At 37.2% G+C, this 25,034-nt stretch overlaps 1 protein-coding gene across 6 annotated transcripts in view; it reads left to right on the plus strand.

Moving 5' to 3' along the window:
• Positions 1-169: 169 nt before the first annotated feature.
• map7b (microtubule-associated protein 7b) overlaps positions 170-25,034 on the plus strand; it is a 50,113-nt gene continuing 25,248 nt past the window's right edge. For 3 of the 6 annotated variants that reach the window (XM_051659542.1, XM_051659543.1, XM_051659544.1), the window contains exons 1-3: positions 170-364; positions 24,236-24,358; positions 24,442-24,522. In XM_051659542.1, the coding sequence (XP_051515502.1) occupies positions 247-364; positions 24,236-24,358; positions 24,442-24,522 (322 nt within the window). In that variant the 5' untranslated portion in view covers positions 170-246. Of the gene's footprint in view, positions 365-13,471; positions 13,610-24,235; positions 24,359-24,441; positions 24,523-25,034 lie in introns of those variants that run through there. The other 3 variants (XM_051659545.1, XM_051659547.1, XM_051659546.1) reach the window with 2 other exon arrangements.

Raw genomic sequence — 25,034 nt, forward strand, 5'->3', positions numbered from 1 at the left:
TACATGAGCGTCAGTAAGCCTGGGTGGACTATAGAAGGAGTTTTGGCTCGTCTCTACACTTCTGAGTACTTTAAATCTCTTTCCTCTCAATCTGGCTTGCTTGGTCTTCCAGCTTTTTCTGTGTCTGTCTCTTCCTGTTGCATGCCATATCATCTTCGTTTCTCTCTGAGAACCTACATATGATGAAATGAGCAGGGTGCTAGCTGTTAGCAGCATTGTGGACTGAGAGATAGAGAACCAGAGAGGATGCCGGCCCCCCTCAGGATGAGGAGGGGGGCCTGCAGGTCGGCTATCCCTTCTCTCTCCACCATCACCGAGGAAGAGGAGGGACAGCGGAGCCGCAAGAGACGCAGGAGAGGAGGAGGTACGAGGGAGATGGAAAGGATGGAAAAGGCTGAAATATATCTGTCTTTTGTGTTGTCCATAGCAGTGCTAAGCTAATACTTGGCTGGTTAAAGAGATGTCTGTGTGTGCATGTTTTTATGCCTGCATTGGTTGTGGTTTTGGAAGTGTTTTGTTCTTGCTGTTTTTTTTTTAAGTGAAGTTGTTTTTTCTTTCTGAGCTTGTTGTAGCATTAGAATATGGCGTAACGGTGCAGAATTTTTGGTATAAATCCAGAATCTCCTACTAATAATTCAGGACAACCTATTTTACAGTCTTGATTCGGTAAGGATTCAGACCTAAAGTCTTATAGGAAGTCACTTAGTACTTCAGATAGAGTTTCTCTTTATTCTGAGACTGTTTGTAAAGTTGATTTCTTAAATGTATAGCTGTATGTAAACCCAGTTTGAACACGCATATGATGGCCTTAAAGGGTTAGTTCACCCAAACATGAAAATTCTCTCATGATTTCCTTTCCTTTAAGCCTTCCCAGATGTGTATGACTTTCCTTCTATAGCAGAACCGAAATGAAGAATTTTATAAGCCCATTTCAGCTCTGTTTGTCCATACATACAAGTAAACGGGTGCCATCAGGCTGCTGGCTGTTTGATGGTCCAAAAGGCATATTTAGGCAGCATAGAAGTACTCCACACGACTCCAGTCAATCAATTAATGTCTTCTGAAGCAAATTGATAGGTTTATGTAAGAAACAAATTGATAATTAAAATGTTTTTAACTTTAAATCGTTGCTTCCGGCCAGCGCTGGATTGCTGTTAGAAATAGGGTTTGACCGACATGTTTTTTTCAGGGCCAATAACGATTATTAGTTATCAAGGAGGAATGATAACAGATATTTGGGGCCGATATACATTTGCAGTAAAAATGTAAAATTTTAGTCAAAATGTACACAAACACAAAATGTCTTTTAAATGCCAACGAAGTGTTTTCGGTGTAAGAATGTGCGAGACTAGTCGACTAAACTGTTCTGATGCTGCAAGTCGACACTACTAGGCGGTTGATATTTTTCTACATTTAAATTGTTTTACACACGTTTGGTTATATATTTTTACAGAGGCTGAAAATTACAGTCAAATTAATGTTACACATTTTAAATATAATTAATAATACAAATATTATTTAGAAAAGAGGAGATACAAAGTTTCATTTCACTGCAGGCTGCACATGCTTCCCTCTCTCACTTGCGGCGCGCGCAGGAAAATGTGCTCTTGTAGACAAGAAAACACAGCAAAGTAGCTATAGAAATCACTTCGGTGGTGGTGCGGGAAACAGATTTCCGAAACGTCGGCTTGAAAGTCGGTTGTTTTAGCATTTGAGTCTTCTTTAAATCTGTGCATGCTTGTAAGTTATTTTCCCATCGAGCGTGCTTTCAAGTGCAGGATAGCCGCCTCAGGTGAGTCAAGTTAAAGGGAAAAAATACTTTTAAGTTTAATTCATTAAAGAAATTCACTGCGAAAGATCCCATTGTTTTCAAGAGTTTTTGTCAATTTAAAATTGTCTAAAAATTCTTAAAACAGGATGCATTTACTTGAGAACCAACATATAAGATATTTAGACTTGCTTTAAGAGAATCTATCTTAAATTATAAGTGTATAAGTGTTTTTTTTCACTTGGTTATACTTCTGCGAGTGCAGTAAAGACAAAATATACTTATATTCAAGATCTATTCTCTAAAAGCAAGTCTAAACATCTTATATGCTGCTTCTCAGGTCAATGCATCTTTTTTTTAAAGGATTTTTAGATATTTAAAAATATTTGTATTTTTAATATTATATTCAGCATTCTCAGATAACAATGTTTTCTTCTGCAGTATAGCTGCTAAAGAAAATGTACGTTGTTTTAAAGGAGTTTTAGATATTTATATTGGAAAACGAGCCAAAACAAAAACAAATCAAAAATGTGTTTTGTTGCAGTTAGGGTTGCAACAGTATGAGATTTTCATGGTACGATAACCGTCTCAGAATATATCACAGTTTCACGGTATCATGGTATACGGTATTACACAATTATTATTATGTTTTGGGTTGAACAAATGCTTTATTATAATTGAAACTTGAAACCATTTTTTTAAATGGAAGTATGTGTAAAAACATTCTCCCTTTTGAAAATAAAATAAATAGAATATATAAGAAAGCTAAAAGATATTATTATAATAAACCGAATTATAAACATGATAAAAAATAGCATGTAACTATAACATGTTATATAACTAAAGCATGTTAATTTACATGTTAGCATAGCATGTTAAATTAACTAATAAATGAAAAATAACATCAGCTGTGTGAGCTTTTAAAGTAATGTCCTATGATTATTAATAATTACATATACTGTAGGTGCATGTCTGTCCCTTTAACTCAGTGGTTCTCAACTGGATTTGCTTCAGTACCAGATTTTACATTGGAAATCAAGTGGCGACCCACCATAGTAAAAACATAACCTGTATTTAATGTATCCTGGGTCACATTTCCTTTTATGTTGCATAGTTTTGTTCATGGTTTTCAAGTATAAGGACATGCATCAAGTGACATTATTTTTGTTGTTGACGTCAACAACAAAAGCTACAGGAAGTTTTCTCTCCCCCTTTTAATAATTGAAGAGCAGATTTACTTATATGAGCCCATTATTATCCCGTTTGTTTCCGAATTCCAAACATAATTCAAACAAAACAAACATATTACACAGGAGGAAAGGCTGCTCATTACCATGGTTAGGTCAGTGTAGCTAGTCTTAAATAATAGTAATAATAATAATAAATGATAGTATTTATGAATAAATAAGTACTAGCTGAAACACATCTTGAAACTTTTAACTACAACTGCCACTGTTGATATAAAATGAGGTCTAATAGATTCTACCTTTAGATTATGTCATATGAAACTATAACGGTTTGTCAAAATATAACAGTTACTTTTACTCATGTAAAATCGTGAAACAACTTTGTAAAGGTGATGATGTATAATGAAACAAAAAATTTATGCATAACACTGTGTTGCTCTATTCCTCCTCAGGGCTGTTTGGCATGTCAGGGCTGTCTACTGTTTGAGAGGTTCCACTTGACTTTCTCCGTAACGCTTTAAACTAGAAAAGTCTCACTAGAATTGAAATTGGTCACATCAGTTTTGAGGTCTGTGCACCGCAATATCGAGGGAAGCCCGGTTGTTGCACGCGCACGCCAGAGATCATGATCGCGAGCTCGTTACACTCGTGTGAAAGTGCAGATGAGAAGCCTTTAACTGATTGCGAGATTATCATTGAATCTGCCTCAGCAGTCCTAAATAGGCTATCACTTGGGCGGCCGTCAAAATATCTTCAATGGGAGAACCATGTCATTGTTCTTTCCCTGCTGTCCACGACCCAGTCCGAATAGACCTGCGACCCACCAGTTGAGAAACACTGCTTTAACTCACACACACACACTCACTTTGTCAGACCCCCTCGCTTCTCTCTGACATTTTCTCCGCTGCACGTGTGTGTGTGTGGCGCAAGTTGACGAGTCTGACAGGCAGTCGAGGAGGAAAGGAGATGCGCACGCACAGGTGAGATTCTCCATCCGGTTGCATTTTTTTTCTCAATACCGTAGATAAGCATAGGTACATGGTATTATAACCGTCAATTTTCATACTGTGGTATACCTTGAAACCGGTATACCGCTGAAGCCCTAGTTGCAGTGTATAATGGGGCGAAGACTACCCTCTCTCACCTTTCTGTTCACTTCAATCCATCTTTAACTCACAAAGCAACAAACTCTTATTAATAAAGCTGTGTATTGTCAATTTTCTTCACAATAAGAAATGCACAGTGGCATACATTATGATTCAATTAGTTGCAAGCCATCACGTCATAATCTAGCTGCAGCAAGCCCGTGTGCTCGGGACGAGCGTCCCCGCGACAGAGTGTGCATCAGCCAGGTGCAGTTTCAATCTCTCCCCCTTAGATTGGGATACTTTGCGCAACTCAAAGAAGAGCCACTGACCGCACAGAGAAATGCCAGTTTCAGAGTTTGTAGTTATTTACATGACCTGCTTCCTTATTATTTGAACTTTAATAAAGCTGCATTAAATATAACTGCATTTAAAATGTAACGCCGCGGTGTTTCCTTTAAAGACGCTCGACACGCAAGTTTTGCTTCAGCGGAACTGCAGCTCCAGCTCCGCATATTCCACAACGGGAGTGCTTCTGTATTTACTTATTTTGTATTTTTGCATTAGAATTCCCTCATACTTTGCGATCTACATCACCTGAAGCTGTTTGGAAAGTTTGGAGTGCATCTGGACTGTGAGCTGTGTCTTCTTCCTGTCCTCAGTCATCATTAGAGTTCCATATGATCTCATGTTATGTTAAATGACATCAAACGACTATTCGACAATGAAAAATTTTGTCAACAATTTTTTTTATTGTTGACGTTGTTTCTATTTAATTGGCTTGGTCTGCATGTTAATTATTTTCAACAATGTCCTGATTGTTTTAATATGTTATGTAACTTTTACACTATTCATTCAATTGTTTTCAATAAATAAACTTGTATTTGCCATATATACATAGTCAATTTCTATATTTAATGTACATTGATGATAATTCAAGGTGAGCACGTTGCAGATTAATGCCCCTCTTCAGCGGAATTTAACGTCGGATTTGCAAAAGATTAAGTATTTTAAATGTGTCACATAAACAAAAATGTTTTTGACTGTTTTCTGAAGGTTTGTTTGTAGACTAGTCGACTCCAAAATTTTTGTGTAAACGTCAGTGAAATTAGTAGTTCGGTGCTAGAGAAAATATTCAAAGACAATGCACTGAAAGATCAGTGCAATCTACGTCCCGGAGCGCTTGCGGTGGCATAGAGTATTGTGATGTTTATTGCAACTTCAGTATCTGCATTCTTACCTTTGAAAACAGCTTATCCTTTTAGTGATGCAACTTTCTCTCGCTGCTTTCCTCTTTCCCACCTCTCCCCCACGAATACAGAGTACAGTGTTGATTGGCCATTTACTTGTGTCATATAATCAATCTGATAATACTGTGGACAGAACATTTGAGCCAGACTACAAGCAGTAACCTTTCAGAGTGAAGCGGTGGCATTAGAGCCAATGGAGCACATTTTACAAAATAGCAGTTCTGATAATTAGAAAAATCATGATTATCGGATCCGATTATCGGCCAGGTCGACCCCTAGTTTGAAATGACCTAACTCTCGTGTGACGTTCATTCCTCTGTTGTAAACAAAGCACGGGTTTCCGACTTCTCGCGTGAACGCGCCATTGTGCTTTCGTCACGTGACGGTAACGTGATACGTCAACTGCTGGCAGGAAGTGATTTTTAAAAGTTAATAAATTGTTAATTATCGATTCATGACTACCACCCCTGGAGTCGTGAGTTCGAAATCCAGGGCGTACTGAGTGACTCCAGCCAGGTATCCTAAGCAACCAAATTGGCCCGGTTGCTAGGGAGGGTAGAGTCACATGGGGTAACCTCCTCGTGGTCGCTATAATGTGGTTCTCGCTCTCGGTGGGGCATATGGTGAGTTGTGCGTGGATGCCGCGGAGAATAGCGTGAAGCCTCCACATGCGCTATGTCACCATGGTAACGCGCTCAACAAGCCACGTGATAAGATGCGCGGATTGATGGTCTCAGACGCGGAGGCAACTGAGATTCGTCCTCCACTACCTGGATTGAGGCGAGTCACTACGCCACCATGATGCATTGGGAATTGGGCATTTTAAATTGGGGAGAAAATCAATAAAAAAATTTTTTTTTTTTTATTTTTACAAAAATGTATCGATTCGGTTCAGAAGACATTAATTGATCGATTACTTTTATGCTGCCTAAATATGCCTTTTGGACCATCAAACAGCCAGCAGCCTGATGGCACCCATTTACTTGTATTGTATGGACAAACAGAGCTGAAATGAGCTTATAAAATTCTTCATTTCATTTCTGCTGAAGAAGGAAAGTCATACACATCTGGGAAGGCATAAAGGAAAGTAAATCATGAGAGAATTTTCATTTTTGGGTGAACTAACCCTTTAAATGTTTAGGTAGGCAGCTCACTAGATTTTGGGACACAGCCTATGTGTTTTTAACCCTTCATACAAAAATTACATTATGACTTCTAATTACGACTGTCACGATTATGGAATTTGGCTGGTGATTAATTGTCATACAAATAATTGCAATGAACAATTTAATTTCTGTTTTCAGGCTTGTCATGATTATGACGATTGCAATACAGATTGTCAATAGGGATGCTCCGATCAGGATTTTTACAGCTGATACCGATCACGATCTTCTTGTCACCTGATCACCCTAAAACGATCCCAATACCGATCATTTCACCTTTTATCAGGCTATATGTAAGCTTTCTTCACACGGTCACTATTAATTTAATTTTCCTATTTGCAGTAATATCACTTTGCCTATTTTTTTGCTGACAAAAAGTTAGTTTAAAAGGCTTTATTAAAAAACTTTTTTAAATAAGACTTTAAAACATGTATAGGCTAACAAAATATTCTCTAATTAAGATGGATAGCCCTATAAAAAATTAAACTTAGTGACAAACTGAAGACAAACTGATAACTCATAGGCGCAATTAAACTTAATCTGACTGTAACAAAGGTTCAGGTTGGGCAGATAAACAGGAAGCAGGAACTGGTTTCCACAGTTCACATGAGTCTTTTTTATTCACAAATAACCAGCAATCGCTGTATAGCTTCACTCAAAACATAAGAGGGCTTTTCAGTGTCACTCAAATAAACAGTCTGCTTTTCAGCTTCACACAACACCAGGCTCCCTCTCAGGGGTCAGACACGAAAACTCTGGTCGGTCTGTCTCTCTCTCTGTGAACTGGCCATCTATTTTATCTCCCCTGACTCTCACTGTGAACATAGAGATGGTAATTAGTCACAATTCTCAATTCTCTCTCCCCAGACGGGCGCTCGACCACAGCCTCACCTCCACACTGACATTTTTGGTTATCGTCATTATTTCATATAGGCTAATTATTATTATTCCTTATTTTATTTTTGCATTGACTATATTATATTATGGTATCTTAATATTGTAATAATTATTTTATATATAATTTCATTTGGATGATTGTCAGTGGCGGTTCTGGCTTACTTGGTGCCCTAGGCGAGATAGAACAACCCCTACCCCCCCCCCCCCCATTAAAAAAAAAACACAACAAAATTTTGTATGACTTTTTTTGTTAACTTTTTATTACGGAACTATGATTTAACACACAAAATAAATAAAAGGGATAGTTCGCCCAAAAATGAAAATTCTCTCATCATTTACTCACCCTGATGACACCCAAGATGTGTATGAATTTGTTCTTTTTGCTGAACACAAGCGAATATTTTTAGAAGAATATCTCAGCTTTTAGGTCCATTCAGTGCAAGTGAATGGTGGCCAGTAATTTGAAGCTCCAAAAACCACAAAAAGGCAGCATAAAAGTATAAGACTGTCTTCAGAAGCAACATGATAGGTGTGGGTGAGAAACATATCAATATTTAAGTCCTTTTTGTACTCTAAATCTTCACTTTCACATCTGAAAGTCGCATGTGATGACTGTTTAGTTTCACTTTCACATCTGAAGATTGAGTAAAAAGGGACTTAAATATTGATCTCACCCATGAAAGTGAATGTTTCTCAACCACACCTATCATATCACTTCTGAAGACATAGATTTAACCACTGTAGTCTTATGGATTACTTTTATGCTGCCTTAAAGTGCTTTTTGGAGCTCTGTTCTGGCCAACATTCACTTGCATTTTATGGACCTACAGAGCCGAGGTATTCTTCTAAAAAGCTTCATTTGTCTTCATTTCTGCAAAAGAAAGAAAGCCATGTTTCTGGAATGGCATGGCTGTGAGTAAATGATGAGAGAATTTTCATTTTTGGGTGAACTGTCCCTTTAAATAAAAATAACTAGACAATGAATATAGAAATTAACTATTTATATACAGTTGAAGTCAGAAGTTTATATACACCTTAGCCAAATACATTTAACCCTCTGGGGTCTGAGGGTGTTTTGGGCCCTGGAGAATTTTTGACATGCCTTGACATTTGTGCTTTTTTCAGTTGCTTAAAAACATATTAATGGCTAAAATCTGATAACACTGTATTCAGCACAAACTGGGCTACAATGATATGTGAACAACATGTATGTACGTGTTTGTATTTTTGAGAAAATAACGTTTATGCATGGTTTTTAAGTCACTGAAATAAGGCCATATAACACATACTAAACGTTTGTTCACAAGACTTTTGAGAACTGGATCTTGTAGCCTAGAGTTTTTGCTACAGAAATGATGTGAAACCATTCTGATCACTCATTCATACAAAACAATATAGTCATTTAACTTTTGTAAGACTATATTTAGTGTTAGAAAGGCCATGCGAGGAATATGCGAGGAGGCGTGAATGATCATGAATATTGATGTGATTCACACCTGAGGAGACAAAGACCCCTCCCCTGAGAACATTCCCTGTCTTAGGTCAGTTAGGATCACTATTTTATTTTAAGAATGTGAAATGTCAGAATAATAGTAGAGAGAAATGATTTATTTCAGCTTTTATTTCTTTCATCACATTCCCAGTGGGTCAGAAGTTTACATACACTTTGTTAGTATTTGGTAGCATTGCCTTTAAATTGTTTAACTTGGGTCAAACATTTGGGTAGCCTTCCACAAGCTTCTCACAATACAAGACAGAACTGGTGTAACTGAGTCAGGTTTGTAGGCCTCCTTGCTCGCACACGCTCTTTCAGTTCTGCCCTCAGATTGAGGTCAAGGCTTTGTGATGGCCAAACACAGATGGTATCATGTAATCCAGTCATAAAAACATAATTAATTATAAAACACGGAATGTCACGGAATTTGACACATTCGGGATTAAATGAATATATGAATGCACAATTAATCAAAGTAAAATCGTGATATGCCCAAGTATGATGATTAAACCCCAAAAGGCTGAGATGTAAATAAATGTACAGTCTGCATGTAGTGCGTGCTTCATAATACATTTAGAAGCTGTTTGTTTGTTGACTGATACCTCATAACAATCATCACGTGTTCTGTGTGTGAAATAGATGACAAACAGCAGAGCCCTCAGCACATGCAGACTATAGACCTTATTCCAAAGTATTTTTAGGTAAGTCAGGTAACTCCGTGGCCATCTTTGGAACGCCCACTATTTCCAGTCATGAAAGTGCAGCTCCTATTCACTTGAATGGGGAACACTGAAATCTCCAAAACGGCCGGTCAAGATTACAATCAAAGTACATATTTCCAATCAGCAGTAAAATCTGACAAAACTGGTATCATCAATTGTGCTTCTTTACCTCAGATTATGCTAAAAAAAAAAGAAGAAAAAAAATTCCCAGCTTGTAGAGCTAATGCGCATGCACATTCTCGAGTTGACTGACATATGATGTCTGTATATAAAAGCAGGGTTCCAGACTGCGACCTAATGGTCTTCCTAACAGTGCGATTAAACTTTGCAAGAGGTCGCACTGGTGTGACTACAAATTTAGCTGACTCTGTGATTGTGTGCTCTTGTTTTTGTTTTTTTGCGTATGAGAAATATCAAATGGCAAACGTTTCAAACGTGAATGGAAACGGCTCTACTCGGATCAATCAGCGTGGCTCAATAGACAGATCAGTGCAGAGCATGTGCATTTGTTTACACATGGACCGACCTCGAGCGCTCAGTCGCGCAGATCATCATAAACAGCACTGCGAGAAGTGCCGTTGATTATTTGTTTAAAACCTTTATGAAAACCTATAATGTGTCGATGATTAAATTAGTATAAAATCATATTAAATGTAATATCACAGATATTGAAAAAATATTTACCATGAACTTCTATCAGAATATTAATATAGAAATATTACAGGGTAGTGAGGGAATACAATTTAATTTATGGATGCGTATTCTTATAAAAAATGGCAGAATTTGTTTTATGGTTACTGTCCATCTAATCATGTTTTTACTTTTACTTTTGGTTACAGTGATTATTGCAAATACAACAATTAAAACTATGGATACAATGGAACTTTCCTTCGTGTAAAATGTTTTCTAATGTTCTCTGATTGTAGAAAAAGGCTTTGGTTGTCTTCAGATGACTGTATTTTAATCAGCAAGATCCTAATGAAAAGAAACCTTGAAAGAAAACTCATTCCCACTGTCAGAGTATTTTAATTTAGCTTCGCCCCCCAATCGGTGTAATCATCTGTGGAACTTGGTGGCATTGGTGCTACCGCTCTCAAATGTTAGGCTGGAGCCCTGAAAAGGTGATTGGCTCTTTTACATGTCAGTGGATATAGGACTTCCTTTCCTATATCCATTGACCTTTGGGCCTTCCAATTTCCACCATTCATTTTTTTTATTATTTTTTTTTCACCCAATTTGGAATGCCCAATTCCCAGTGCGCTTTTAAGTCCTTGTGGTCGTGTAGTGATTCGCCTCAATCCGGGTGGCGGAGGATGAATCCCAGTTGCCTCCGCGTCTGAGACCATCAACCTGCGCATCTTATCACGTGGCTTATTGAGCGCGTTGCCACGGAGACATAGCGCGTGTGGAGGCTTCACGCCATCCACCGCGGCATCCGCGCTCAACTCACCATGCAACGAACCACATTATGGCGACCACGAGGAGGTTACCCCATGTGACTCTACCCTCCCTAGCAACCGGGCCAATTTGGTTGCTTAGGAGACCTGGCTGGAGTCACTCAGCACACCCTGGGATTCGAACTAGCGAACTCTTTTACCACTGAGCTACCCAGGCCCCCCTTCCACCATTCATTTTAATAACTCCTCTGCAGTCTCTGCCTTATTCACAGTAGCATCATCTTTGATATTTAACTGGAATGAAAACAAGGCCTTTAGGGATAGACTTACCATCTCTTCAATGGCACACACTGTATAAATTTGTATAAAGCTCCTAGATCCCATCTGATTTTCCACAACTCATGTTGTCTGGAGTTTTTTGTCTACTGAATTGTCAGAGATATTTTTCAATACATTTTTTTAATGTTTTGTCCACGGAATTATCCAAAAACACTTCAAACCGCAGTACAGCCCATTGATGAAGCTACGTCTATCCCTCACAGCCTTGTTGTAATTCCCGTCAAAAATCAAAGATGGCGCAGCTGTAAATAAGGTCATTATTTTTATATAATTAAATTGCAGCCTTTAGAGGTTTGATAAGCACATTAAGACATATAGTGAACTGCTTATATTGAAAAGTAATTGTTTTGTTTTCATTCGATTTAAGTTCTATGAGTTGTTTTGATTTTAAGAAACTTTAAGTAAACCTTAAAACACGGAATTCAGAAAATAAAACGGAAAACACTGAATTTAGGAAAAAATAAAAACCGAATTAGGAAAAGAATAAAACTGATTTCATTGTGCCCTATCCAGGTTACTGCTAGTAATCAGCAGGCCTTGACATTGTGCATTGTCATGTGCTTGTCCTTCGGATTGTCTGAATAAAAAAAGTTACTAGTAAAATCATTTTTTTCTGTTGTATGTTTTCTAAAATTAGATCTTTTTCCTTTCTTACATTGCAGAATTATGAAAAGTTAAATGTTAGTTTTCATACAAGAACGGGCCTATACCAACCCTGATTAAAATGTCAAGCAACGAGCATGTGAATGTAAGCTCCTTATTAACTTCACTACCTCCTTGACTGTTTTCACATGCACAAATTTGGGTCACAAGACTGTACAGGGTGGCTCAGCTTGGTTAAAATCCTTTAGAATTGAAACACTGCTGCCTCACTGGAGCTAATTCCATGTACAGCCTTTATGCATAACACATGCACATTTTTGAAAGCCATTCAGACAGGAAGTGTTCTTGGATACTGAACAGCTAGACGGAGCACAATGGAAGTGAACAGAAGGTGCTTTTATAGACACATTAACGCCCGTATACTGTTCTAAATATAAACAGTCAAAATACTTGTTTAAATGTAAATATTTGTAGTCTGCCCCCATATTCATTTGACTAGTACATTGATTTAAAAGCACATCTAGTGTTTTTCACCATGAAGTGCAACAATAGATTCTCTCGTGGACACGCTGGTAAACACACACACAAAAAGAAGCACCTCAAAATGATGTCGTTTTTTCAGCAAGTACGTTTTTATCCAAACTGGATTGACACTTTTGGTTAGGTTTAAAGTTTAGGGTAGCAAGGTAGGTTTTATTGATTTCAAACTTGATAGAGCATTGCCCTTAAAATATGTTTTGTAGAACATTTAACTTCACTTTAGGACTGCCGCGATACATGTAAAGAACCACGTAATGTCATTTTGTAAAAGTGTTGCCACAGTCACGTTATTTTCATGAGATCAGGCTGCCTTATTCTGTAGTCTGATTCTTTTTGAATGCTGGTCAATGGATAAACTAGCACCCTGTTGTTTAGCAGGGCAAGAAAGGCAGTACGTGTAGTGCACTGACTTATGACTTCATAAGTGATTACTGATAGTAAGCGCTTGATGGTCGCTGGTGTAAAACACACTGCTGATTTTGTCTTACATGCACTGCACAAGCATAAAGTGTTAAATTGTGTCCTTTCTGATTTGTCTGGTTGTCGAAGGTTAGGCCATGCTGGCCTCTGCTACCCTCTTCTCTCTCTTTCCGTAAGCTTAGCATTAGCCGAGTTAAGCTGCTCAGATCTCTGAGCCTTACTGCCCCAATACACACCAACATGCGTGTACACACACACACGCACCCTGGTGCCATGTGGAGAATTGCACACTAATCGCTGATGTCTCTTCTCTCTCTCGCTCTCTGTATAATCTTCCTCGCCTGTACTGAACACACAACAATCACATACACATTTGTGTTTCATAATCTCACATTTACACACTCAGAGATGGGGATCTACTGTCTCCTTTTGATCATTCTCTTTCAGATTATGGGGTGGGATGGGAGACCGGCCCCTTGGTGTCCCTTCCCACAAACAATCTCTCTCGTTAGGAACAAGCCGATACACAGATATTGTTCCTTATTTTTCAATGAAAGAGCACACACATTATCATCAGCCTAGGATGGATGTTGTCTCCTTTGGACTTTGTATATGTGTGAGTTTGTATCTGATGAATTGGATAAGGATTGCTACATTGGCGATGTAAACAAGAGGTTTGCGTGGGTTTTTCAGAACCAGGAAAACCATTCCAAATTTCTCCAGAACTATGAGTGAGTTTCAAGGTAAGGACTGTCAGTAGTTATGTGCTAAGTAGGCCTGTCGCGATTATTAAATAACCATCTGATCGCGGTTATTTGAGATAACCATGATTATTTGGCATTCTAATTCCAATCAAATTTTAATGCCCAAAAAGGGGAATTTTAAGCGAATATACTGTATAAATGCCATGCACAGCGCATTTGTGTGTCATTCAGTTGAACTCCACGTCCAGACGTCACTGAGCTGCACCACGGACGTCAACCAGCTCCTCTCTGGAGGAAGGCGTGAAGCGCACTGATGCACGCGCTTTCAGCAGAGGCTCGCACCAAACTCCCGTGAAAATATAAACGAACAAGTATAAACTGTGATAGTGAACGTAAAGTGCTCCAGTTTGACTTTAAACGATCGTGTAATGGCAAATGTTCCTGGTTCATACACACAGTGTTAATGACACACAGTGACACAGAGGAGACGACTCATGCTTGCTCTATTTCTTTGGAGGGGATGAATTGATTAAACGAAATCTCAAAGGGTTTGCTTCATGAGAAATAAGGGCTCGTGTGTTTAATCAGAGCATTAAAATAATGTGCGAAAGTGAAGAAATTAGGACAGAAATATTTTACTGTTGCATAATATAAATATTAGATAAATATATATATATATATATATATATATATAAAAATTATATTACATTTTTTATACAAATATATAATATAAAATATATGTTCAAAAAAACAACAGTGTAAATGTAAAAACCAAAGTGATCAAAACCAAAGTTGACCAAAAAGAGAAGTATTTAGAAATATTTTGATATTCAGCACACATGCAGAAAAAAAAGCACACCTTAAAAAATATGACAATTTATATGACAATCGTGAAAGCCCTTAAAGAGACAATCATCATAGCCCTAAACCAGACAATTAATCGTCATAATCGCAATGTCAATTAATTGTCAGCCAAATTTCATAATCGTGGCAGCCCTAAGTCACTTTTTGCTTATGAAGTTCACCGTCTCAACTTGAGGTCAACAAAAGCTCTGGAACTCAGTTGTTTGAGTTGAAATGTATTTTTCTCCATGAAGGGAAACACTGTATGTTCTTCATCACAACCAAACAATGACAAAATCCTTAGTCTGGACTAGCAGTGACTGGTAACTGACTGTTTAGTTGAGTTGTGTTGGTTAGTGCTCACATTAGTCAAACAAAACCTGTTCTGCCCTGCTATATTTTGGAGTGTGTTTGTAGATTTGAATGTGTCTGGTGCTCATGGAGTGGTTTGTGATTTGTGGGATTATAGACGTGGCGGCTGGAGGGGTTGATTGTGATTGGATGGTGTGAGGTGGTGTTATTGGCACACAATCGAGGGAAATCAAGGCTCAACTTTGACCTTTGCCCATAAAGTTGAATGTTGACATCATGTGATGGTAGATTGTTCTAGACGCATTTTCTTTGCAAATTAATTTGTATGTTTTCTCAGAAAAGGCTGGATCCCAATTTGAATACTTCTATCCACTGGATGTATTTACTTTGCGGTTGATGGGGAAACTACATGCTTTTCAGTATTTAGTAAGACAGTACCCTGATATTAGGACACGCTACCATGTCATAAAATTGTGTCTTGATACAAATGACCTCTTTGTCCCATACTGTTTTCTTTGCATGTAAGTATTAGCATTTAGCAAAAATGAATCGCCTTACAATACATTTTTACTAACTGCTTACTAACCTTTTCTGTGTAAAGTTAGGCCTATATCCAATTTTACAACTTCGTTGCCATGACAACATAATGACATAAACACTGAAAGTCAGAAGTGACCATAAAAACTGTGATTTAAACAACTTTACAGCTCAAATAATACACATTTTAACAGACGAATGAATGTGCTTTATAAAATCAAAGCTTCGCATTTCCCAAAAATTGGCCTCATTCACTTCCATTGTAAGAACCTCAATGTAACCTTGATTTTTAAAACTTTAAAGAAAAGGAGGATGAGTCAAAATTATTTTTGCAACATAACATCATAGGCTAAACTTTTACGTTGCTCAAAGGATTTTTGGGGCAATATTAGCCCCAAAAAGCTTTGCAAAAACACTTTGCATACTATTTGGCATACTTTTTTCAATGTTCTATGATTTGAGATGCACTTATCCTAATCTAGCATACTATTTAGAACAGTGTGTGAATTGGGCTGCAGCCCGTGTCATTACAAACATTTTTAAGAGAATAAAAGCTGCTAAATAAACATTCAATTTAGGCAGATATTTCTCTTCTTCCCTCCCATACATTATCTTGGGTAACAAAACATGGCTCCTGATTTACATAAGCATTTATCCGATGCTTTGTACTCTGACTTAAGCCTCGCTCTGACTCTAGCAGTTCTGCTCTGCTGCACACAGTGGCATGGAGACAGTGCACAACAGAGCCAAGATGGACGACTGACATAGACAGGAAGGAAAGTTAGATGGTGTGAAAAAAAGGGAGTTTACTTTAGGGTGTCACATCTCATGCACTCATGCAATTAAAACTGATAGAATGGGTCCATTTAGTTTGCATATCTATCTGTTTGTGTTCTTATTTGAAGTAGTATATAGATTTGGGAGAGTCATTGTTTGGCTAGGGATTTTGGAGGACTAGGAATTGATCGTTGTGGAATTTAACGACGAATTAATCATTTACGTTAATATAGCAAAACACATATGGAGGACTCCAAATAATATGTGCATGTAGCCTAAATTAATACACTCCAGAAATGCAAGTATAGACATTTTCCTCTTAAAGCACCCTCTAGCTGCAGATGACTGTATAGACAGCCTTATCAATGTCTGCTGGCATGATTACTGAACGCAGTTGTTCTGAAACTAATTAATCAACAATCGATAAGCTTAATCGATCAAATTGTTAATGAAGATTAATCAATTATCAATTAATCATTAACATCCCTATGGAGGACACATCTTGTGTGGGTTTTTAATGTAGGATTTGGTGTTAGCCATGACCTCTCTCTGTGTAAATGATCACAAAGCCTGTATGGAGGATGTTCCCCTAAATCCTCTTTAACCTACATAGTCTACGGCCGGAATAAAGCCTGGAATGCTCATTGCAACACACTGTGAATCCAAGTGCATACATGTTTGGAAGAATTTGGACTGTAAATATATATGATGGTACTAGGGGTGGGCAAGATGACCATCATGGTATAATAATGATAGTTAGTTTTGTTTTTGGAAAATCTACCAAAAAAGGCTGCATATATTAAATCGTATTGGGGTGGGCGATACATTGAATTTTAACTTTAAATAAGACTGAGTTCAATAGCACATTACCACAATAGCACGTTTTTGCTGTGGTATCGAAATTGATATCGAGAACTATGTAATTTCACTGGTATCGGTACCGACTTCTGAAATTTTGGCGTCGTGACAACACTAATGACAATTAATTGTCTGTTTTAGGCTGTCACGATTATGCCGATTAATTGTCATTAATACTGTCTATAATTTGTCATAGGTGTAGGCTATGTGTGCTTCATAAGCCTCAAGAAGTCATTTATTCATATTTACCTTTTGCATTAGTTCCTTTTAAGGCTTTAAAACGTATGACATTAAAAATAATATTTTAAATGACCAAAAGAGAGACAGATATTGTAAGTATTTTGAAATATATTGACATTAAAAATAATATTTTAAATGTCAATATATTTCAAAATACTTACAATATCTGTCTCTCTTTTGGTCAGTGTGAGTCTGTGTCCATTTTGCATTTACACTGATGATGATGAAACCTAGCCAACCTATATTATATTATATTATATTATACTGTATTATGCAATGGTAAAATATTTCTTTCCAAACGTATTTACTTTCACACGTTAATTTAAGGTTCTCTGATTAAACCCACAAGACCTTATTTCACATGAAGAAAACCTTTGAGATTTTGTGTTTCTTCATTCTGTCTTGTCCTAAGAAATAAGATAGTAAGCGTGCATGATACAGCGCTCTTCTCTGTCACTATGTGTCATTAACACTGTGTGTATGAGCCCACAACGACAAAGAACATTTGCCATTACACAATCATTATATTAAAGTGAAACTGGAGCGCTTTGCATTCACTAAAATCCTCATTTATATTTTCGCTGGAGTTTGGCTCGAACCTCTGCAGACGGCGCATGCATCTCAGCGCTTCAAGTCTGTTTCAGAAATTGTTAATCTTCACGCGCTCTTCAGGAGCTGCACTCAGTCCAGTCCGCAGTGCCTCAGTGAGACGTCAGAGTTCTATTGAATGAGACACTCAAACACGCCATTCATTCCCTTACTTTGACAGTAAAATGTAGTTGGAATTTAAAGTGCACAATCACCGCAGTTATCACAAATAACTTTTATTTGATAATCGCAACAGGCCTAGGGCTGGGTATTGATACAGACTTCCTGATTTGATTCGATTCATTTGCATATATTTCAGTTATAAGGTCTATATTGATTATATATTAAATAAATTATCTCTCAGATAATGCTGTCAATCAAACAGGGGACCTTAGGGGACCGTAGATTATGAAAATATTAATTTAAAAAATGTTAGTTCATCATTAGATTTCTTCTGCGCCAGTGGGCACGTACCATTAGCAGTACATCTTGATACAAGATGAAAGTAATGTACAGGAGCGTTCATGCCATCAGGATGAAGAGAAGACCTCTCTTGAATTTACAGTGGATGTGCAATTAAGTTTTAATTACCCACAACCACACATACAAATTCTCTGGTAATGAGAATGAGAATTTTCTTGATGTTCGGTTTCTTTAACGATTCTCGAACGCGCATTATTCCGGTGATGCGGACAGAAAACCAGACTAAAATACTCAAACACTGTTTCCTGTATTACTGTTGAGCACCACAGCAGCATTGCTGCTACTAAATCTACAGTGCGAGACTAGACATAAAGCCCTACCAGTAGACCGATTCCCAAAGAAATGACTCTTGAGCCGGTTCTTTTGAATCTACACTGCGAGACATAACAAGCGACAGTGTAATTTGATTCACAAACAAATAACTCTTTAGAGCTTGTTCTTTTTTGTGAATCAACAACTGTTGTCCGATTCCCAAACACATGACTCTGAGACGGCTCTTTAGTGAATCAAAAAGACTTATGAATCCGTTGGAGCTGACTGAATTAATTGACTCGTTCCAAGTAAACCAATAATTCTTAATACTGTGTTGTGTGGACTTTAGGCTGATGAGAGTTACTTACTGGTCGTTCATATGACAACATGTACTTTAAAATACAAATGTAGTTTTGTTGAAATAAGTGACTAATCTGAAAAATATTCTAAATGGACTATCTGGCAATTAAATATTTCATAAATAATAAAACAATACAGTTCTTTAAAAATGCAGTTCACTTTTAAACATGCATGCAGTACTGTTTATTTGTCTCATATGTCTGTAAAATCCACTTGTAAAATGCAATAAAATAAAAAGAAAGAAAGAAAAAAATGGCCAGTAAGAAATCTAACTGGCTGGTAAATTTTTTCATCTACCAGCCACCTTGGTAAAATGTTAATTTCGGACCCTGGATAAGGGGATTGTTCAAATGTAGAACGCAGGGCAATCGCAGAATCAATATTTGTATCCATCACTACACTCAAAATATATGTTAGCCTATTTTTTAAGATTTACGCATTTTACATTTTCATAACAAAATTCCATCAAATTAAATTGCGTAATCTTTAACTAAATTTAATTGATTAAACGTACTAATTTAATTTAGTTAAAGATTACGCAATTTAATTAGATGGAATTTTATTCCAAAAAAGGTTACAATATTTTTCTGAGTGTACTAGGAACCACCCAGAACACCTTAGCAACCGCATAGCAAAGCCCTGACAACACTCTAGCATCATGGATAGGAGTGTCAATATCAGTATGTTTTGCATCAGTAGTCAGAGAATCTCATTTTGCACGTCTTGGTGACGGTATGCATGAGCATTGGCCTTGTGTTTTTAAATTGGCTCTCAGGTAATCTGGGATAAATGCTTTTGGGTCTCCCTCACCATCAAATAAATGAGCCAGAGCTGTGAGACACACACACACACACACACACACACACACATACACGTAGTCCACCCTGCTATCCTTAAGAGGACTCTCCATAGACATAATGATTTTTATACTGTACAAGCTATAGATTCTATCCCCTAACCCTAACCCTAAACCTCACAAAAAACTTTCTGCATTTTAACATTTTCAATAAAACATCGTTTTGTATGTTTTGTTTTTTTTAAGCGATTTTAATTATGGGGAAACTAGAAATGTCCTCAAACCACATTTATAGCATAATACCCTTGTAATTACCAGTTTGTAACCTAAAAAAAAGTCCTCGTAAACCACCCAAACCCGCCCACACACACACTCATTTTTAGGCTTCACATTCTCAGGGATTGATAAACGTTTTTGCTTAAGTCTCAGTGGAGAACTGATAATTCCAGGTTAGATTGTATTACTGTAGTAATAAAGTCTCTCTCTCTCTCTCTCTCTCTCTCTCTCTCTCTCTCTCTCTCTCTCTCTCTCTCTCTCTCTCTCTGTGTTTGTGTCTTTTCCCACAGGGCTGATAGAAACTCTGTATAATTAATCCTTACTGACTGTCTGAAATGTGAAACATTTAAGACTTTCATCACTATCAAACCACTTCCCTCTTTTCTGAAGAATAATCATTTCAGAACTTGTCCTCAGTTAGCATTTGAGACATGGCCCATTGTTTGTCTCAGAAAGGTGATATCTTGTGTTTTTGGCAAGAGGTAAAATGGGTCAGACAGAGTTTGGTGCTGGAGTGTTGTCCTGGAAATCTTGAAGGGAATCTAGAGCAAGTGATGGACATTTTGGTTCTATCTCCTCGGAAAACCACAGACACACAGAAATAGACAAGAATGAATACTATTACCGTGTTTGTCATAATCCTCAGTCAGTTTAGCAAATTTTTGGAGAAACTGTTGTTTTATGAATGAAGCTGGAATGGGATGATTTGTTAGTGACAATCAGTCACCAATGACTTTTGATAAAGTGGTCTTTGATGGTTAGGATTGCCCCCCCCCCATCCATTTCCTCCTCGTCTAGACACACCATCTGCCCATGGCTTGTTCATCTCCTCCCCCACAGCAGTATTGTGGGTAGCACTCTTTAAAGATCAGTGTTTTGTGGGAATGTCCATAATACATGCTAGTGCTGGGCGATATGACAATAGATATCTTGGCGATGATATAAAGTTTCAATCAATAGCGATCTTGCTATATTTTGTATAACGCGATATTGTATAACGATTGTCAAACAAATAATTGCGATTATGATGATTAATTGTCTGTTTTAGGGCTGTGGCGATTAATTGTCTCATTAAGGGCTTTCACGATTAATTGTCAAACAAATTGTCATATTTTTTTAAGGTGTGCCTTTTTCTGTCATTTCTGTCATACACCTTAAGAAATCATTTTTACATATTTAACTTCAAATATATAAATCAAAAAATTAAATAGGAATAAACTATGATTTCATTTTTATGACTTTAAACCTTGACTTGAAAAATAATGTTTTAAATATCAAAATATTTCTAAGTACTTCAAATAAGTCTCTCTTTTTGGTCAACTTTAGCTTTGGTAAATTTGACATGAGTTTTGAATCTGTAGATTGCCCTGTAGATATGACATGGCTGTCTTGCCAGTGTCTGAATGTACCTCATCTACAGTATTATTATGGAATATTATTCGAAAACAAAACGCCTAACCCCCTGGTTACTTCAGGGCAATAATTCCTGACATTATATTGTATGTCGCCTTGTATAAAAAGCATCTAATAAATAAGACACCATATACCTCAGATTGGTTTTAGAGTGGCAACCATAACACAGTTTAACCAGTTTTCTGATTCTGACACTTGCTGTTTGTTTCGGTATCTGTAACTGATCACAGGCTGCTTGCAGATGTAACAATCTAACAATCAAAATATGAGTAGCAGCCTGTGTTGGCATGAAGTTGTGGCTCATGCATTGATTGGATAAGAGACCTGAGCCTTGCTTTCATTGGGTGTTTTCCAAACGGCATTTTTGCACCCTTGAAGGGCATTTCGTGAAGGGGATGCCACTCGAAAGGTTGTTCCAAACAAAAGTAAGAAAGTAAATTTTTTCACAAAGGGCCCTTTCAGAAGACTTTTAGTGAAGATGTGGGCACCCTTCAGAGTGCCCACATCTACACCGTGAGACATAACAAGCGACAGTGTAATTTGATTCACAAACAAATAACTCTTTAGAGCTGGTTCTTTTTTGTGAATCAACAACTGTTGTCTGATTCCCAAACACACGACTCTGTGAGACGGCTCTTTTTAGAGCTCCGTCTTTTGTAGTGAGTAGGGCGTAGGGGTGATCACTTTCGGTTCACCCACTGTGTCACCTGAGACCTCTGGTGGCCAGGAAGTGCAGAACTGTAGTTTCCCACTCAGTTAAACAGTAATGGGAAACTGTAGAACACATAGAGCAAAACAAGGAAGCAGGATAAGGTTAGTTTTTAGGTATGCTTTTTTATTGATTAAGTTTACTTTATTAAAATTGATATTTTTTTAAATACTTGGATATTGAACTGGTATAAGATTTTATATTATTCTGTTATTTCTTTTGTAATGAAAGCTAATGAGAGCTTAAAGAGTGTAAAAGTCTACACCCATGTGCATGCATTTTTGCTACAGTGTTTATCATGTAACATGTTAACTAGGGTTGGGAAATTAAACGCGTTAATTTCTGCGATTAATATTTTTGGTGAAATATGTTAAAACAAATTAACGCAATTAATGCAGTATCTGTTTTTTGTTTTTTTGTTGTTGTTTTTTTTTTTACATCCTGAAACTTCACGCGATAGGAGAAAGGTATCTCGAGTTGTTCCTGCCAGGCTACGCAGCCTTACAGGCTCTGATTAGGGTGGGGGTGGGGTTAGGGCATCTGGTGCCTGCCAGGAACAACCCAAGCACTTTTGAACAGTTGGCAAAACTTCATCATTGTATTTCCCCACTTTGTGGCTAAAATTGGCATTTATAAATTTTCTGGAGTTGCACGCTCGACTTTATATCAGAAACTGATTGTGTGAAGCAGTGCATGCCAATTCACTATGTGTGACACGGGAGCGGATTTACTGTATGGAGAATGAAGATTCTTGATCCGCAAGCAGGCGAGTGATACGGCAAAGCTACTGTATCTTTTTGCATCGTGTGAAAACACTCTGTCATTTCTATCTGAACCACTTTTAAAAAGTGAAACTGCCCGAGTGAGACCTAGCGTGTGCGTAATGGAGACTGAGAAAGACCTGGCCGTTCAGCAAGCTGCAGACAGGTATACTTGTAGAGACTGAATGGCAGCCAGAGAAAATAATCGTTTTGAGATTTTAAACTTCAGCAAATTAAACTTCAGCATTCAATATTCTTTATATCTGTATATGTAGCGTCATATAATGCATTAGCAATGTACACTTAAGTTTCTCTTGCAATAAAGTTTGATATGAATTGAATCTAACCATTTGATCCTATTATTAAAAAAGATTTTGCCAAAATTGTGATTACAACATGTCCATTGATTTTATGGCATGTATTGTCTAATTTGTCTAATTAACTCTATCCGCATAAATGATGACTAACCAATTTCTTGCAAGTTATTTAAAATATAAGTTACTTTAAGTATAAAGTAAATATATTTATGGTGATTTATTTTAATTTTTTTTATGTTTGTTGGAATGAATCATGTACCATAATTTAACCGTGATTAATAACAGAAAATGTGTGATTTAATTAATAAATAAATATTGATTCATGATTTACAGCCCTGTTGTTAACTTTTTTTTTTCTTTGAAATGCAACAAATAGTTTGAAATTGTTCAAGTAAAAAAACAATTTATCAAGCCTTTTTTTAAATCCTCAATCCTCAAAATAATTGATAGATTACTCAAATAACCAACATAAGTGATAGTGACAGGCTTAGATGATTTTCTTCTTTTTGTGTTTAACATTAAAAAAACAATATGAACACAGTATAAGACAGGCACCCCGTAAGAGAAGGTGGAAGAAAATATATATAGCTTGTGTGACGTTTTGGTGAAATAAATAAGAGGTGAAAGAAATACATCAAAAACAAAATGCAGGGGAAATAACATTGCAGATGTAGAATTGTGTGTGTGTGTGTGTGTGTGTGTGTGTGTGTTTTGGACAAATTAAATGTTTGTGAGGAACATGGAGTAGCTTTTGGTATATATGGAATGTAGTATCTGTGTTGTGGGAGAGAGTGGGGGAAAGAGGAAAAATTTAAATAGATAAAAAGTATATATTAAATATTGATCTGTCTGGATCACTTTCACCCCCATATGCCATATTTTTGTCCTCCTTAAGATGTGTTATGGTTATGAGCCTCGTCTCTGAATTCTCAGTGGTTCTTCCTCCATCTGGGTATTCCCAGTCAGTGTGACCAGCTCCTCTGAAATGCTTAGATGTTTTTAAAAAATATAAAACACTTTTATTTTCACCTTCTTCAGATGAAGTCTTGTTTTGGTGATGAACGAACAGCCAAAATACCCTCTGTTCTTGGGAAGCTACCTTTGTGTTTTCCCATAATAATGCACTCTTTCTTTGTCATCCAGGCTCTGACTACCATCTCAGAGCAGATGAGAAGTTGTCGTGGAGTCGACCTGAGTCATCTGCCTCTGGACAGAAAACCTACACCGTTCCTAGTCCGACAGAGATGCGCACTGTTACCAGACCAGGTCAGACAGACACACACCATACACTAATGCCAACTCAGTTTCCAGCTTTACTGTGTATGCTCATCTAGCATTTGTGTGTGTAGCTGCAGAACCTCTTATACTGAAGATCGATGAAAGACAAAGACTTGCCCGCGAACGGAGGGAGGAGCTGGAGAAACAGAGCGGTATGACCCATTCACCTATACATACATTGTAAAGGCAACACAATTAACTTCTGTAATGTGATGTATTATGTGGGATGAGACTTTATCTATTTATATTATTTATTTTCCATATTGGTTACATCAACAGAAAATAAGTTTCAGATGTGGAGGATGTTAGTGAATTTTAGCACTATTCGGACAGAATTCATTTTTCAATTGATGTTTGAGTTACAAATGTTAACATAGGACTAGGAGGATTGCTTTAATTTCTGTGTTTGATCTAACCTACATTTTCATTTGAATTGTTATTTGTGTCCCATGGATTAAGATTCTGACCTCTGAGACTGTCAAAACAAGCCGCCGTCCAATAACTGATCGCTGTTAAATTACACCTAATTGGCTTTTCACTGATCTTGCCTTTTTATATCTTTTGCTCTTTCTCTCTCTTTCGCTGGACATGTACAGTACTGTGTAAAAGATTTAGGCACTGGTGAAAAATGTTGCATAGTGAGGATGTCTTTAAAAATAATGCC

This window comes from Myxocyprinus asiaticus, chromosome 28, assembly GCF_019703515.2.
Source record: "Myxocyprinus asiaticus isolate MX2 ecotype Aquarium Trade chromosome 28, UBuf_Myxa_2, whole genome shotgun sequence".
NCBI lineage: Eukaryota > Metazoa > Chordata > Actinopteri > Cypriniformes > Catostomidae > Myxocyprinus > Myxocyprinus asiaticus.